Below are 18,397 nucleotides of genomic sequence, written 5' to 3' on the forward strand. Positions count from 1 at the left end.
CTGTTGTCACCGGCGCACAGTGCTTTTGGCTAGCAGCCAAAGCAGTGGAGATTTCCCATGAAAAGACTTTCTAACTTGATATTCAAAGGAAAAAACGCCTGACTTCAAGGATTTAATCCGAAGGAAGGGACAAAAATTGTGAGGACTTTTCAAATGGAATAGATAGATGTACTTCAAACGGAATGGTACAAAAAGAAAGGCCGGGTTGTGTGGATGTAGTCAAGCTAGGAGGTTGCTGTGCTTTCCAGGCCTCCTTTTCTCGGCGGGTCGCGTCTGGCTGAGAGAGGCACAACCTGCCCAGGGCTTTGCTGAAGCACCAAACCTCCACAGCCCACATCCGCTCTCAGATTGCCCTGAACACCTTTGGGAAGAGCCGGACAGACACAGACACAGCGCTGGATTAGCAGCTCAGGCTCCACATCACTGCACACAACGAAAAGGTAAAAGCTAACAGGGAGATTTAAAAGCCTCTCTCTCTCTCTGGTTAGAGTCTTCCTATGTTGTGCTCGTATGTGACTGACACGATAGCTTTTCAGTCTTAGTTGTGCTTGGAGGTTTAATGGTGTGTGATCAGAGCGGGCGGTGTTTATAATGTGTATAATGTGACTTTGGGACTGTGGCAGGATGGGGGGCGCCAGGGAGTAATTTCGCCTAGGGCACCAACATGGTTAGAGCCGGCCCTGGAAGCTGTGATATATATTATCATTTTTAATAACATTATTATTACCCTTAAAACGACTTTGGTGTGATTCTGAATCTCAGTATAGATCCTCCTGTGATTGGTCAGAAAAACTGTTGTGCCTATTGCCTGTTGACTAAAAAAGCCTCAACATGACATCAGCAAAAGCTCTCTCACCCAGCCATGACCCTAAAATTAACCATGTGAGAATATTTTGCCCAGATCTATGTTGAGGATTCATAACCAGGTCACCAGTTAGCTGTGATAAAGAAAGAACGGCTCTCTGACGGAGCGACTTGGTTTCCATCGTTCAGACCAAAGAGCCTTTCAGAAGAATCGATTCAACACTGTTTTGCACCCGTTCCTCCAGCACCACCCAGCTGTCCCACCAGAGGGAGACACAAACTCATCCAGTCTGCAGTAATATTGTCACAGGAGCGGTCCTCTTGTGACCATGGCAGCAAGCATCTACCCTGCTGAAGTGCCCTGGAGCAACACATTGCATTCCTGCCACTTCCACAGGACATGATTCAGTGAGGTCAGGGTTTTTTTTTTTTTTTTTTTTTTTTTTTTTTTTGCTAGGATACTGTTTAATATGATTGAAGCTGCTCATTTTGTTGTTGTTCCTGTTCATTATGCTACTACGACTATGACCAGGATGTTTGAAATGCGCTTTGCCTGGCCTATAATGTTGCTATAATATTCCTGTGGGTAATTCATGTGAAGTATGTATAACATGAAACTCACTTCTCATGTGCAATATTGAGTTTTATTGTAATACTTTACTATAGTGTCACTACTCTTATGATAGATAAACAAATTTAGTTCATTTTGGGTTCATTTTGGCAATCAATCAGTATCATAATGCAAAAGGATCGTAGTTATTATAAAGTACCTCAGTAAAACTGTGCTGACTACAGTTTTCTTTTCTATCAAGGCCAAAGGTGGACAAAAAAATTAAATGATATTAACACAGAAAAGCTGAAATCTAATTATTTATTTGAATAAATTCTTGTCTTTTGATAAACACATAATTAATAATGGTTAATGGTTTTGCATTTTTTGCAAACCACTCCAGTAATTTTGTCAAGATAAAAGACTGACTGGACATGAATATGATGTATGTATTTTGACACCTCGATAGACACGTTACAAGGATTTTAACAAAGTACTGAAATTAAGGTACCGTTCTGTACAAGTGATTATGCTGTATTACACTGGATAAAACATAATAAAACATGAATCTTAGTAAATTCTATCTCAACAATATAAAAAGTTTACACATCTTTGGATATTTATAAATATGAGCTTAAACGGAAGGAAATGATTTCTGAGAAAACCTTATTGTTATGGCAGACTAATCTGTTTGATTGACAGGACAGATGATCAGAGGGGCCGAGTTTTTACCATCATGATTAAGATGAGGACTGAAGAATGGGTAAAGTTTCTCAGTGAAGCTGCAGCCACTATAGGAGTAGATAAGAGCTGCAGCATCTACATCATAAAAAGAGACCAGACCCTCTGCATAATCCACAAACACCCCCACCTTCTGAGGCTGAGACTTCAGAGACAGACGGACACTTGGGCCAGCAAGAGCTTTGTACTCATTTTCATTCCTCAGCCATATAGTCCAGTAGCCATCCTTGGGGCTCAAAGTGATTTTTCCCTTCCTGTTGCTCGACTCTCTGGCCACTCCTAAATCCCACTTGGTCTTCCCTTTAACCTGAACCTCATAGTAAAATCTTCCTGATGAGCAGCTCTGCTTTCCTACAACATTGGGGCAATAAGAGAATCTCTCTGGGTTGTCTGGGAGATTCTTCTTTATATCACCATAACTGACTTGTTTCCCATCATCAGACAGGATGAGATGGGGGTTTGCTGTATCAGGATCCAGAGTCACATCCACCTCAAACTGCTGGACCCTCTTCAGCTCAAGATCAGCACACAGATTCTTCATCTCTTTACTGAGCGTCTCCTCCAGCTGAGCCACAGCTCTCCTCACACTCCCTTCATATGATGAGCGATGGACTCTGACCTCTGTCCAGTTCTTGGTGTGTGGAGGAGCACTGAGGGATGGGAAGCTTTGGAGGAGGTGGAGGTGATCTTCAGTGTGTGAGAGCTGCTCCACCTCAGTGCTTCTCCTCATCAGCTCAGAGATTTCCTGCTGCAGCTCTTTGATGAAGCCTTCAGCCTGTTTCTCTGTTGTTTTCTGCTTCTCTTCAATCATGTCAATGAGCTCAGTGTGGCCTCTCTCAACAGACTGCATCAGAGCAGTGAAGACCCGCACACTGTCTGCCATCTCTCTCTCTGCATCTTCCCTGCTGAGCTCCACTGACTGTTTGATTTCCTGAATCTTCACTCGTCTCTTCTGGATCATCTGCTGAATTTCAGCCTCTGTCTTCCCCAGCTCAGCCTTCTTTCCTTCATATTCTTTTTTCAGAGGAACAATGTCATGTGACTTGTGGTCTAAAACAGTGCAAAGCAGACATACACACATCTGGTCAGTCTTGCAGAATAGCTGCAGCGGTGCATCATGCTTCTTACACATCCTGCCTTCCAGGTTGTCCACAGGATCGATCAGCTGATGTGTTTTCAGGCCTTTGATTCTCTGATGAGGCTCCAGGTGAGTCTCACAGTAGGAGGCCAGACACACCAGGCAGGACTTCAGGGCCTTCAGTTTGGTCCCGGTGCAGACGTCACAGGGTACTTCTCCTGGTTTGGCACATGGTTGGTCTGAGCGGCTGCTGGCTTTCTTTTGAGCTGAACTGAACTGAGCAGCCATCTCAGATATGAAAGTGTTGACCCGCAGCTCAGGTCTTTGTTTAAAAACCTCTTTACACACAGGACACTGGCACTGGGTGCTAACATCCCAGTGCTGTGTGATGCAGGTTTTGCAGAAGTTGTGTCCACATGGTGTGGTGACTGGATCAGTGAACACATCCAGACAGATGGAGCACAGGAACTGATCTTCAGATAGCAGACAGCTGGCAGCAGACATTTCTACACACTGACACGAAAAATGGTTGCAATGTTATCATTTTTACATAATTCTGAAATTTGTTTAACAATATCAACACTAAATTGCTGGCCAATTGTATTTACAAGTGTCAGTGCAAAGTGACAACACAGAAACACTGAATGTGATTGACACTCAATTACAGTTACTTCAGTTACTTCTTTACATTTTAGCATAGTAAATATTATGTATTGTACTTACCTGTGAATCTGACTCTTAAGTGTTGTTGTGAAAGTCTTGACAAACTTTATTTTCTTTGGAGGGACGAACGGAGGCTTTCCAACTGCATTAATGTTGCTGAATTTCTTTCCCTTGCCTTTCTGTAATGTGACGTTGAAAGAATCCAGTTTTTCAAGTGTTGCTCCGCCTCTCACTGCAAGTACATTGGGAATGTTTTGATGCCTAATTTAGTTTTGGCAGTGATTTCAGTCTCATACTTGTGATGAACCAGTTTTGGCTGAACCCAAATGCAGACACAAATATTGAGTGGCTGTTAAAGTGGGCGGTGTTTCAAGCTGTTTCAACCAAAAATAAAAAATTTTTCAGGGGATTTTCAAGTTTTTAGTAGCCCTGCATGATTTTGCAAAATGATTTGCTGCAATGTAACTTTTGGGAAAACTGTTGTAAATGGGTGAAATATTCAAAATAACCAGTTTGGTCCTTTAAGTCCATGCTGAGGACACCACCCTGCAGGTCCCAAACACTTCCTGTTTTAAGAAAAGAAAAAAACATACATGAACACACACACTTTACAAAGAGCTCGATATCACACAGCCCAAATACATGGTTGGCATCATATTTTGAAATTTCACACATGAAAGACAAACAGCTACTAGCAAAAAAAAATACCTCTCAGATCTTTCTGAGCTTTAACATCAAGCAGTGTCAGACAGAGGCCACCCCTCATATTTGATCAGTGTCTGCACCTTCTTGTCCTCTGCTTTCGGGAGACCTGGAGATGTTTTGTTCCTGTGTTCAACTGGAATACCAACTTTCCAACAGCAGCAGAAAAACACACTGTAGTCAAGATGCTCTCACAGAATACATGAGAAAAGTTTCCTGTTCACTTCAATTGACTTGATTTTTTATTTTTCAAAAGGGCGACCAAACTGGCTGAGCCTCATTCACTACAGATAGTTGTGGAAAAAGCACCAAAAACTGCGTCTAAAGTAGAAGTGGTGTTTTTTTTTTTTTTTACTTCTGTAGAAGCTGTGCTGTTAAAATCTACTGCAGTAAAAGTAACAAGTGTCTCATTTAAAACGTCCTGGCAGGAAAAGTGACTGAGTTACTTTTTCAAAACAGTAACTGTGTCAGCTGTGATCAAATGAGATAACATGCCCCAAACTGCAGTCTTTTAAAGGTGCATTACGCAAAATTGTTGAGAAGTTGGTTAAAGTGAGGACTGTGTAGACTCAACTGACAAATATGAAATAAGTACATAATGTGATGCTGAGTCCACATGGTTCACAACTCACTGATATTTTTCCCCATTTTTCCACACTTATTCCTCATTTTTTGCCAGTTGAGTCTAAATGGTCCTCACTTCCATCGACCATCTCCAGTTTTTCATGGTGCAGCTTTTATTTTGAAATTGTGAAATGAAAAAAAGTAGAGCAAACAAAGCAGCAGCAGGTTCCTCTGCTCATCTTTGCTGGTTGAGCTTTTATTGTGAAAGGTTCCACAATCTGTCACCGATCATTTGGTCTTTGTCGTGGATGTGATTTAAAATGAAGTCAAGTACAATTGTTCTGCAGGATTTTACTGGACTTGACTCGGTTATCATGAGCACAGAAGGAGAGGCAGTTTGCAGGTTCCATTTTACAGCATTTATTCTTTCTTTTGCATTCAGTCAGAGAGGATGAAGTTGACTGGTGTCATTTTCAACAACAAAGAAGCACACATACATACATGCATCTCAAATCTTCACACATCTTAAACACAGAAATTAATAAATAAATCACTTTGATCAATACAGCCCTATACTTTAATAATCAAAACAGCAAAATTAACAGATGATATTACATTACTACACAGGCTGCCAAGGAAATACAAAGTAATAAACTGTAATAAACTACTCTCTCAGATGCACTCAGGAGCAAAAAACAAAGGGATGCTCCTCAACTCAAGTGCAAAGAGTGAACGAGCTCAGGAGACTTAACACACCTGTGTCAGCTCCTAACTTCAATAGACACACCTGTGCATGCTGAAGGAGGGAGCTCTTGTGCTCCCCAGTCTAGCAGTCATGTGACTTCCACTCCCAACAACACTCAAGCAAAAATATTCTTAAGTCAAAGGAAAATGACTCACTTAAAAACAACAACAACTCCAAAAGTCAAAGTACAGCACTGCAGCTCTCTCTCCTGTTCAGCTCCTACCTGCTGCCCTGGTTTGCTCCTTCAGTTTTGAATTCGATCACAGAGACAAACCCCTGTCGACAGAGGACACACCTGTGAGGATCAGATTATCATCAGAGTCTATCAGAGGGTGCAGTCCTCCCTCTGGTGGCCATATTGGAGGAGCTCAGCTCATGGCAACAAAGGAGGAGAGCAGCAGCTGATTTCATTTCAAACATCATAAGCCATCAGCATAGGCTAGACATGGTTAATTAGTGTTAGGTTGAAACCTTTAACACCAACCACATTCTCCCAGTTTTTTTTTTTTTTTTTATCATTCAGCCATAAAGTAATTAAAGTAAGCAGAGAAAATAACAATAACCACACAATCTTCATCCACCAGCTTTTATTTTAATTCATTTCAAGCTTAAGATAAATAACAAAAAAAAAAAAAAAAATATGTGCAATGATCTGACACTGATATCACATTTGCATTCTTTGACCTAGACATGTTACAATGATCTTGACAAACTGGTCCAGTTGAGGTACATTGGTCAAGTTTTGATGCTTCAGTAGTGGATTAAAGATTACAATAAATTACATTACATTACATGCTATTAGGTGACACAGTAATTATGTAGCAAAGGGAAGTGGTATATTTCAGTAGTTATAAGAAATGATATTCACCAAAGACAAAGTGGGATATAGTCAACCTGATTAAATGATAATGAATCTCTTGAGAAAATCTCATGATGACATTAAAGTTGGAAAGCTTGGCAGCAAAGACAAAGTTTCAAGTTACTATCATAATATTAGTCTGCACTGTTTTTGTCACTTCTTGTGCACAAGTGATGGCAAAGAGATTCAGCAGCAACATGAAGGTACTGAATGTATTAATGTCCCTTTACACACTGATTCCTTTCATTTTTAGCTTTAATTTTGTATCATCTCATTATTCAATGTTGATTCTTTTATTTAAGGATTTGAGGTTTTCTCATTTTGTTCCATTCTCAGATTTTTCAAACTATATGGGTTTTATAAGGCTGTTGCTGTGCTGCTGAAATATCAGTTTGACAGGCACAGAGGTTTTTGTTTTATTCTTTTTTTTTCTTTAATGCTCTATTCTCTACAATATAAAAGAAGGTATAATATATATATTATCATTATTAATAACATTATTATTACCCTCAAATGACTTTGGTGTGATTCTGAATCTCAGTACAGATCCTCCTGTGACTGATCAGAAAAACTGTTGTGCCTATTGCCTGTTGGCTAAAAAAGCCTTAACATGACATCAGTAAAAGCTCTCTTACCCAACCATGACCCTAAAATTAACCATGTGAGAATATTTTGCCCAGATCTATGTTGGGAATCAACATGGTGAAATTGCTGGGCTGCAATAGTAAGCAGCAATGGGATACATCCCAGGAAAAAACATTATTTAACTGAGAATAAAGCATGAACCAGATCAGCCAGAATCTATAAAAAAGTGAAATGCATATGAATAATCATTGATTGGTAAGATATTGGTACTGATATCTTTAAATATAATTACAGTTGCTTATTTAAAATGTAAATTGTCACTCATTTTCACATGCAAAATATCACATTAGGAGCAGCAATATTGTCACAGGAGTGGTCCTCTTGTGACCATGACAGCAAGCATCCACCCTGCTGAAGTGCCCTGGAGCAAGACACTGCATCCCTGCCACTTCCACAGGACATGATTCAGCAAGATCAGGGCTTTTCAGCTGATAGTGATCACCACACTGAGCAAGAAGCTGCCTTGGGACAACTGCTGAGGGTCCTTAGGTTGCTTCATGTTTACTTTTACTTTTCCCTGAAACTTGTAAAAAGGGGTTTTCATCAGCGTTCAGGTACATGTCCTTAAGCTGATATTCTTTGGTGCATTAGTGTGTGTGTTGTCAGTCCAAGAACACACGGGACGTTAATGGTGGATTCCACCTTAGACAGAGGCTGCCAAGGACAGAGTGGCTGCCATTTGTCATCTTGACTTTTCTAAATCTCATAGAGGCTATTTGAATGAGTTTGAGTGTTCACAAACAAAACAGTAATTAATGGAGTGTTTGAAAAACTCGCCTCTAGCTTTGAAACACCATTACTAAATGCACAATCAGTTTACAATCATGAAAAATACATGGGATAATTTTGATTATACAAGCTTCAAGTCAGAGCTCTGCACTCTAATGTAATGTTGAGTTTCCCTTTTGTAACTTAGACTGTGCAAAGTATCGATGAAGCTGCTATTTTACAACTAATTTGTTCAGGTAATTATTTACTAATTTTCTGGTAACTTTCTAATTTTAAAATCCTTTTCTTGGAATGACTTGATTTAGTAGCGTATGTGGACGCTTCATGTTTAAAAATGTTGAAGGTACAGTTTGTGCCTCAGCTACAGTGTGGAGTTATGTTGCCTGTCACTCATTTTTGGCTCTGATACTGTTTAATATGAATGAAGCTGCTATGTACTTTTCATTTTGTTGTTGTTCCTGTTGATTATGCTCTGTAGTGGCTTGTAAGCCCAGGCTGCCTTTTGCTGCGTGACACTTGAAAAATAAATTACTACGACTATGACCAGGGTGTTTGAAATGCGTTATATCAATAAACTTTGCCTGGCCTATAATGTTGCTATAATATTCTTATGAGAAATTAATGTGAAGTAATGTATATCATGAAACTCACTTCTCATGTGCAATATTGAGTTTTATTGTGATACTTTACTATCGTGTCACTACTCTTATGATAGATGAGCAATTTTAGTTCATTTTGGTTTTATTTTGGTTATCAATCAGAATCATAAAGCAAAACCTTGGTTGCTGATCGCTGTTATTATAAAGTTCCTCAGTAAAACTTTGCTGACTACAGTCTTCTTTTCTATCAAGGTTGAAAGTGGATGAAAAAAAGAACCCACAAAAAACATGATATATTATCACAGAAAAAAGCTTAAATGAAACCTTATTTGAATAAATCCCCGTCATGTGATGAACACAGAATCAAACATTTTGTATGATTTGCAAACCACTCTAGTAATTGTGCCAAGATAAAAGACTGTGATTGGACATGAATATGATGAATGATGATCTGGCTCCTTGACAGATACGTTACAAAGATTTTAACAAGGTAGTGAAGTTAATCATTGGATATTTAAAATGTTGAGCTTAATGATTTCTGAGAAAACCTTATTTTTATGGCAGACTAATCTGTTTGATTGACAGGACAGATGATCAGAGGGGCCAAGTTTTTACAACCATCATTAAAACAGGGACCAAAATATGGGTAGAATTTCTCAGTGAAGCTGAAGCCGCTATAGGAGTAGATAAGAGCTGCAGCATCTACGTCATAAAAGGAGACCAGACCCTCCTCATAATCCACAAACACCCCCACCATCTGCGGCTGAGACTTAAGAGTGAGAGGGACACCAGGGCCAGCATTAGCTTTGTACTCATTTTCATTCCTCAGCCTTATAGTCCAGTAGCCATTCTTGGGGTTCAGAGTGATTGGTCCCTTCCTGTTGATCGACTCTCTGGCCACTCCTAAAGTCCACTCTGTCTTCCCTCTAACCTGAACCTCGTAGTAAAATCTTCCTGAAGAGAAGCTCTGCTTTCCTAAGACAGACACACAAGAAGAAAATCTCTCTGGGTTGTCTGGGAGATTCTTCCATAGATCACCATGATTTACTTGTTTCCCATCATCAGACAGGATGAGAGCAGGATGTGCTGTATCAGGATCCAGAGTCACATCCACCTCAAAGTCTTGGACCTTCTTCAGCTCAGGGTCAGGACACAGCTTCTTCATCTCTTTACTGAGCGTCTCCTCCAGCTGAGCCACAGCTCTCCTCACACTCCCCACGTATGATGAGCGATGGACTCTGACCTCTGTCCAGTTCTTGGTGTGTGGAGGAGCGCTGAGGGATGGGAAGCTTTGGAGGAGGTGGAGGTGGTCTTCAGTGTGTGAGAGCTGCTCCACCTCAGAGCTTCTCCTCATCAGCTCAGAGATTTCCTGCTGCAGCTCTTTGATGAAGCCTTCAGCCTGTTTCTCTGTTGTTTTCTGCTTCTCTTCAATCATGTCAATGAGCTCAGCCTGGCCTCTCTCAACAGACTGCATCAGAGCAGTGAAGACCCGCACACTGTCTGCCATCTCTCTCTCTGCATCCTCCCTGCTGAGCTCCACTGATCGTTTGATCTCCTGAATCTTCACTCGTCTCTTCTGGATCATCTGCTGAATTTCAGCATCTGTCTTCCCCAGCTCAGCCTTCTTTCCTTCATATTCTTCTTTCAGAGGAACAATGTCATGTGACTTGTGGTCTAAAACAGTGCAGAGCAGACATACACACATCTGGTCAGTCTTGCAGAAAAGCTCCAGTGGTTTATCATGCTTCTTACACATCCTGCCTTCCAGGTTGTCCACAGGATGGATCAGCTGATGTGTTTTCAGGCCTGTGATTCTCTGATGAGGCTCCAGGTGAGTTTCACAGTAGGAGGCCAGACACACCAGGCAGGACTTCTGGGCCTTCAGTTTGGTCCCGGTGCAGACGTCACAGGGAACTTCTCCTGGTTTGGCACATCGTTGGTCTGAGCGGCTGCTGGCTTTCTTTTTAGCTAAACTGAACTGAGCAGCCATCTCAGATATGAAAGTGTTGATCCGCAGCTCAGGTCTTCTGTAGAAAACCTCTTTACACATGGGACACTGATACGGGATGTTAATATCCCAGTGCTGTGTGATGCAGTTTTTGCAGAAGTTGTGTCCACATGGTGTGGTGACTGGATCAGTGAACACATCCAGGCAGATGGAGCACAGGAACTGATCTTCAGATAGCAGACAGCTGGCAGCAGACATTTCTTCACACTGAGACCTGAAGTGAAAGTATGAAATGTTAATGGTGTCATATATCATTCAATCTGGATTATTTGTAAAATATCAATAAAAAACAACAACTGGACAAGTGTACTCAGTAGAGTGCATATCTCGGCCAGGTATTTCTCCCTTTTTCCAGACTATGGGCTCTATCTTTCACACTGCGCTACCCGTTGCCACTACCTGCTACCCATGAATTACGCATTTAGCAGCTTCCACTATCCCTAAACGGTATCTTGCGGCCACACTACCCACTATAAATTATGCCGACTCCATTATTTGCACCTGGAGGTGTGTCCGTGGGTGTGTTTTATGCACTTTCCCTACAATTGCTATTTAGACCACACACGTTACTGAAAGCGGATAGAGGGTCCTCAGAACCACCCGCTATCCCATTTGGGCATTTACAAGAGCGCGCCCAGGCGGCTTCAATGCGTGTCCACTTGGACACATGTGGACGTGCACATGCAGCTCCACCTCCCCAATTAACTCGCCTATAAAAAGCCACCTTGCTTTAGCCTCAGTTGAACCCCTGAGAAAATGGCAGAGATAGTACTAAATCGTGACCTTCCTCTCTCCATCGCGGGTTTCGGTTTGCGGTTTGTGGATTTGGGATTGCACATCCTGCTCTTAAAGGCAGTGGCACCTGGCACACTGATTGGTTTAACTGGCGTAACGCCCAAACCACACCTATGTATAATGTAACGGGTACCGCAAGTGTTTTAGGGATAACGGCAGTTGTGCAAGATAGCAACTTTTGCAGGGGAACGCCTCTTATGCAATGCTAAATCCCCAAATAACGGGTTTAGGGACTCTGACGAAAGATAGGGCCCTATATGTTTTCCAATCTGCCAAGACTCAGCAGCCAATTTTACTGTCAAACACTTGTCAAATTACAAAATACATTACTGTATCATTCAAATATAATACAGTATCGAAAATATGCTGTAAAACTCCCAAAACCTCTCAAGTGTGTTTCTTGTTCTCTGTGTACGTGTTTCACTTTATTACACACGATACCAGTGGTGAGAAATATATGGCTCAGGAACCATTTCTGACTCTTTCTCAGAAGTCAAACAGTTTTCAAATGAAACTGCATTTCAAAAAAAGCACGAATTGCAAAAGTATATTCAAAATTACTGCTGAGGTCTCGCTCTCTCTCTCTCTCTCTCTCTCTCTCTCTCATAGTGCCTCTTTCAACAGGTTGTCAGTCTTTTCTTGGGTGCTGCTGCCCCTTTTTGGGACATTTTTATCAGTGAGAGTGTGTGTGCTTGTGTGTGTTGGTGGGAGTGTTAGTGGATGTTGTGTTGGTGTGTCAGTTTCACAGCACGGTTTGGCGTGCACACAAGTGTGTTGTAGTGTGTGGGGGTTGATGTGTGGCTTGTATGAACATTATCTGACTGTGTGGCTGTATGTGGCTGTGTGGGCCCCTCTCACCACTGACTGGAAAACTGTGTCTTTATTCACTTTCTGTCATCTGGCGTGTCCTTGGTTGCATGTCCTGCAGGTCTGCTCTTTATCTTTTATCTGACTGAGTTCTGTACAGGTTTTTGGCAAAATCCATGGCGCTGACCACGCTTCTTAAATATCAGAGGTTTGCTCGGATGTTGTTTGTATTTGCACTTTTCTCTCCACTCTTCTGTCCCTGTTTGTACAGGTCCTCGCCCCCTCTGCACTGAACCCATCAGCTGCGCACCTTGTTACATCCAAATATATTAACATCCAAATATAATCTTTTCAGTAAAAAGTTTACATGCACAATGTAACAGTCATTCTGTTGCTTTGAGTCTTTTCAGCGCCTTCTTTTGGCATATTCTGAAAAGGAGTCATTCAGGAGCCAGTGTCAAAACAATGTGAACAGCACAGGCAACCGTGTTACTTTCTTCATATTAAAAACAGATGAAATCCAATTCAAGGACGTTCATACAAATTTCAAAATTCTACAAAATTATATTTTTATTTGAGTATTCTCAGTGTAGCATTAATTTTGATGCCCTCGCTGTCACTAAGAATGAAAATGGTCGCTTATGCACAAACACTTTAGGGAAGAAATCAGCGCACAACACAACTCTTTAGGTTTTTTTTTTTTTTTTTTTTTTTTTTTTCCATGCAGGGAGTCTCAAGAGGATTTTCCCTTGGGCCACATTCAGAGGCTCTGATGTGATTGTTACCGTGAACAAGACTCTCTCTTGTGTGTAAAAAAAAAAAAAAAAAAAAAAAAAAAAAATCTAGACAGCCCTCGGAAGTATAAATGTGGATATGAACGCCTGTCGCTGCGAGTTGAATAAATAAATGAATCAGACTGAAAAAGCAAACATCCAGTATAGGCAGGTCTACAGTTCAATGTTGTGCCACTGCTCTCTGATGAAGCACAATAACAGTTTTCGTTTGTACTCACCTCGACTTTTACTGTTGATCCAGAAAGACAAACTGCAAAATGTCGTCGTTCAGGCTTACTTTCACTTCCACTTTCTCAAAGCGCCTCCTCCTCTCTCCTCTGGTTGCAGTGTTCCTCCACCCTCTGGCTGCACTTTGATTAGGAAGCTGATATTTTGTGGCCAAACTGTGTTTTTGATGTGTGCCAAAGTGCCCAAGTTCTGGCAAAAGATAGATTTGATTTACATCTGTCAGTGTCGCCATGTTAAATAAATAAATAAATACAAATAAATCAAACGATACTAAAATTAAACAAAATAAAATAAAATAAAATTTAAGAAATACACCTTTGGCAGCATTTCTTTTGTGCTACCTAATTCAGTTTTAAATAAGACACTGATGATGATGATGTGTGGAAGTCCATTTCCGCGAGGCAAAATAATAATAATAATAATAATAATAATGTAAATAATAACTATGAGATAAAAAGTCGAAATGATGAGAAAGAAAAGCCGAAATTATAATGATTGGTAATGATAATAATTTCTATTATCTCATAATTTCGACTTTTTTTTTATCCCATAAGTGTGACTTTATCTCATAATCATGACTGTTTATCTCACAATTTCGACTTTCTATCTCATAACTTTTCCTCTGGCAGAAATAGGCTTCCATAAATGATGTAATATCCTGCTACTGCTGCAGCTGTTATTTTTTTTTATTATTATTATTTTTTTTCCATACGTCCATTTCCCTCCTCACTATCAAGCATGATAAAATCATTCAAGTAATCTGCCTCAGATATCAACATCATTTCTAGACATGATCAGTGTTGTAGTGGAGGGTATACACAGGTAAATGGACAATTTAATATTTCACTTTTTCACTTTCATTGTTCTTGTTTCACTCAGCTTCATCTCCAAGACAAATTCCTGTGTATATTTGGCCAATAAAGCGATTATGATTCTGATATTTTTATTTGTATTACAGTATACAAATCATTTTCACCTCCACCCAGTTTGAGCCAAACCCACACATTTGAGAGAATCCTTCAACCAGAGGAGCTGGGATCACAGCATCCACTCTGCTGAAGTGCCCTTGAGCAGTTCACTGCATCCCTGCTGACAGAGACCATTTCTGTGGAGATCATGTTCATATTGTACCGCTATACTGGGACGACTGAAGAACAGCAACAGCAGCAGCAACTGTTTCTACGGCACGCTGGCCATCTCCAACAAGAACAAAGTCAACAGGATCACACACGCTGCCTCCAAAATCCTCCACTCCCCCACAGCAAATATCTCAGACATGACTGACAGAGTCATCACACGCTTTGCACTCACAATAGTCAATAACCCTAATCCCCCCCTTCAACCCACATGTCACACTGCTGCCGTCAGGCCGCCGATACAGGACTGTGAGGTGGAGAAGAGCTCGCTTTGCCACAAGTTTTGTCCCTTCTGCCATCGCAGCATTAAACAAAGTGTCTCACTGATCCAGTGTAGACATTTTCTCTGTGTTTTGCTGCATGTATATGTGTTGGGACATTGGAGGGGCTTTACCTGTATGTTCCAGTTATGTACAGGCTGTGAAAACAAATTTCCTGTGGGACAATAAAGACTATATCTATCTATATATCGTATTGTAGAGGGTTTCAGGTGGTGTCTCCCGCCCTCTAGTGGCCATGTTGGAGGCCTGCAGCATTACCCACTTAACAATATGCAATAGAAATGGTTATTTCCTGTTTTCTGTTGAGTGCTTTTACAGTACAAACATTTTTCAAGCATTTAAAATGTAAATTGTCACTCATTTTCACATGCAAAATATCACATTTGGAGCAGCAATATTGTCATAGGAGCGGTTCTATTGTGGCCATGACAGCATGCATCCACCCTGCCGAAGTGCCCTGGAGCAAGACACTGCATCCTTGCCACTTCCACAGGACATGATTCAGCGAGGTCAGGTTTTTTTTTTTTCCTGGGATACTGTTTAATATGAATGAATCTGCTCTATACTTTTCATTTTGTTGCTGTTCCTGTTGATTATGCTCTGTAGTGGCTTGTAAGCCCATGCAGGCGGGCCGCCTTTTGCTGCATGACACTTGAAAAATAAATTAGGATTACTACAGCTATTTACTTGGAATTATTTACTTTCTTATTTATTGTAGTTTAACTTATTTAGTTTCAGTGAGGCTGCATTTTCCACAAGCCATTTAAAGTGAAAAGCTCTATTCTATTCTAGTAATTAAAATAAAAAATGACCAATTATTGAAATATAGCAACCATATAGCATGTAACACACCACAGATGACAGATGGTAATGAGAATAAAATTTAATCCATGTAAAACAGAAACCAAACAATACATAAAACTATACACATTATCAGTGAACATGATACATCCTCATCTTTAATGACAGTGAATCCTTTCTGGCAACTTAAAGATTGTCTCTAATGTGTGTGGTTGACAGGACAGATGATCAGAGGGGCCGAGTTTTAATTCACATCTTTTAATCTGAATAAATCCTTTTCATGTGATAAAGTATTATTTTTTTTTTCAATGATTTGCAAACCACTCTAGTAATTTCATCAAAATAAAAGACTTTGATTGGACATGAATATGATGAATGCATTTTGACACCTTGATAGATACGTTACAATGATTTAAAAAAAAAAAAAAAAAAAAAAAAAAAGTAGTGAAATTAATCATTGAATATTTGAAAATTTGAACTTAAATTGCTGGAAAGGATTTCTGAGGAAACCTTATTGTTATACCAGACTAATCTGTTTGATTGACAGGACAGATGATCAGAGGGGCCAAGTTTTTACCACCATCATTAAAACAGGGACTGAAGAATGGGTGGAATTTCTCAGTGAAGCTGCAGCCGCTATAGGAGTAGATAAGAGCTGCAGTATCTACATCATAAAAGGAGACCAGACCCTCCTCATAATCCACAAACACCCCCACCTTCTGAGGCTGAGACTTCAGAGAGAGACGGACACCAGGGCCAGCATTAGCTTTGTACTCATTTTTATTCCTCAGCCAAATAGTCCAGTAGCCATTCTTGGGGTTCAGAGTGATTTTTCCCTTCCTGTTGATCGACTCTCTGGCCACTCCTAAATCCCAGTCAGTCTTTCCTTTAACCTGAACCTCATAGTAAAATCTTCCTGAAGAGAAGCTCTGTTTTCCTACAACATTGGCGCAACAAGAAAATCTCTCTGGGTTGTCTGGGAGATTCTTCTTTACATCACCATAATTGACTTGTTTCCCATCATCAGACAGGATGAGAGCAGGATGTGCTGTATCAGGATCCAGAGTCACATCCACTTCAAACTGCTGGACCCTCCTCAGCTCAAGATCAGCACACAGCTTCTTCATCTCTTTACTGAGCGTCTCCCCCAGCTGAGCCACAGCTCTCCTCACACTCCCCACATATGATGAGCGATGGACTCTGACCTCTGTCCAGTTCTTGGTGTGTGGAGGAGCACTGAGGGATGGGAAGCTTTGGAGGAGGTGGAGGTGATCTTCAGTGTGTGAGAGCTGCTCCACCTCAGTGCTTCTCCTCATCAGCTCAGAGATTTCCTGTTGCAGCTCTTTGATGAAGCCTTCAGCCTGTTTCTCTGTTGTTTTCTGCTTCTCTTCAATCATGTCAATGAGCTCAGCCTGGCCTCTCTCAACAGACTGCATCAGAGCAGTGAAGACCCGCACACTGTCTGCTATCTCTCTGTCTGCATCTTCCCTGCTGAGCTCCACTGACCGTTTGATCTCCTGAATCTTCACTCGTCTCTTCTGGATCATTTGTTGAATTTCAGCCTCTGTTTTCCCCAGCTCAGCCTTCTTTCCTTCATATTCTTCTTTCAGAGGAACAATGTCATGTGACTTGTGGTCTGAAGCAGTGCAGAGTAGACATACACACATCTGGTCAGTCTTACAGAAAAGCTGCAGCGGTGCATCGTGCTTCTTACACATCCTGCCTTCCAGGTTGTCCACAGGATCAATCAGCTGATGTGATTTCAGGCCTGTGATCCTCTGATGAGGCTCCAGGTGAGTCTCACAGTAGGAGGCCAGACACACCAGGCAGGACTTCAGGGCCTTCAGTTTGGTCCCGGTGCAGACGTCACAGGGAACTTCTGCTGGTTTGGCACATTGTTGGTCTGAGCGGCTGCTGGCTTTCTTTTGAGACGACTTCCTGAACTGAGCAGCCATCTCAGATATGAAAGTGTTGATCCGCAGCTCAGGTCTTCTGTAGAAAACCTCTTTACACATGGGACACTGATATGGGATGTTAATATCCCAGTGCTGTGTGATGCAGGTTTTGCAGAAGTTGTGTCCACATGGTGTGGTGACTGGATCAGTGAACACATCCAGACAGATGGAGCACAGGAACTGATCTTCAGATAGCAGACAGCTGGCAGCAGACATTTCTACACAACGACACTGAAAATGATGAGTACAATGTTATGTTTTTTCTTAATTCTTAAATTTGCGTTTAACAAGATCAACACTAAATTGCTGGCCAATTGTATTGACAAGTGTCAGTGCAACGTGACGACACAGAGACACTGAATGTGACTGACACTCAATTACAGTGACTTCAGTTACTTCTTTACTTTTAAGCACATTAAATATTATGTACTGTACTCACCTGTTAATCTTACTGAAATATTGTTGTTAAAGTCTTGACAAATTTGTTTTCTTTGGAGAGACGAACGAAGGCTTTTCAACTGCATTAATGCTGCTGAATTTCTTTCCCTTGCCTTTCTGCAATGTGACGTTGAAAGAATCCTGTTTTTCCAGTGTAGCTCCGCCTCTCACTGCAAGTACATTGTGAATGTTTTGATGCCTAATTTAGTTTTGGCTGCGATTTCAGTCTCATACTTGTGAAGAATAACTTTTGGCTGAACCTAAATGCAGACACAAATACTGAGCGACCATACAAATGATTTCACATTCAGTGTATTATCTGCAAAATGTATATACTTGAGGTTTTTGCTCCAATCCAATCCAATCCACTTTATTTATATAGCACAATTTTAACAAACACAAGGTTTTCCAAAGTGCTGCACAACAAGATAACATACAAGATAACACAATAGAAGCAGAATAAAAAGGTAAAATA

At 40.9% G+C, this 18,397-nt stretch overlaps 3 protein-coding genes across 3 annotated transcripts; all 3 read right to left on the minus strand.

The window, feature by feature from the left end:
* Positions 1-2,004: 2,004 nt before the first annotated feature.
* Positions 2,005-3,684, minus strand: LOC115355411 (nuclear factor 7, ovary-like). The gene has a single exon (XM_030046199.1). The coding sequence runs from the start codon at positions 3,675-3,677 to the stop codon at positions 2,037-2,039; it is 1,641 nt and encodes a 546-aa protein (XP_029902059.1). The 5' UTR covers positions 3,678-3,684; the 3' UTR covers positions 2,005-2,036.
* A 5,531-nt stretch (positions 3,685-9,215) lies between these two features.
* LOC115355410 (E3 ubiquitin-protein ligase TRIM21-like) lies at positions 9,216-13,894 on the minus strand. The gene is made up of 3 exons (XM_030046198.1): positions 13,891-13,894; positions 11,087-11,089; positions 9,216-10,887 (listed from the first exon to the last, which is right to left on the minus strand). Exon 3 carries the CDS (start codon positions 10,883-10,885, stop codon positions 9,245-9,247), a length of 1,641 nt encoding a protein of 546 aa, XP_029902058.1. The 5' UTR covers positions 10,886-10,887; positions 11,087-11,089; positions 13,891-13,894; the 3' UTR covers positions 9,216-9,244.
* A 2,162-nt stretch (positions 13,895-16,056) lies between these two features.
* LOC115355407 (E3 ubiquitin-protein ligase TRIM21-like) lies at positions 16,057-17,704 on the minus strand. Its single transcript, XM_030046192.1, has one exon. The coding sequence runs from the start codon at positions 17,698-17,700 to the stop codon at positions 16,057-16,059; it is 1,644 nt and encodes a 547-aa protein (XP_029902052.1). The 5' UTR covers positions 17,701-17,704.
* Positions 17,705-18,397: the final 693 nt, after the last annotated feature.

The sequence above is a fragment of the Myripristis murdjan genome, chromosome 23 (assembly GCF_902150065.1).
Source record: "Myripristis murdjan chromosome 23, fMyrMur1.1, whole genome shotgun sequence".
NCBI lineage: Eukaryota > Metazoa > Chordata > Actinopteri > Holocentriformes > Holocentridae > Myripristis > Myripristis murdjan.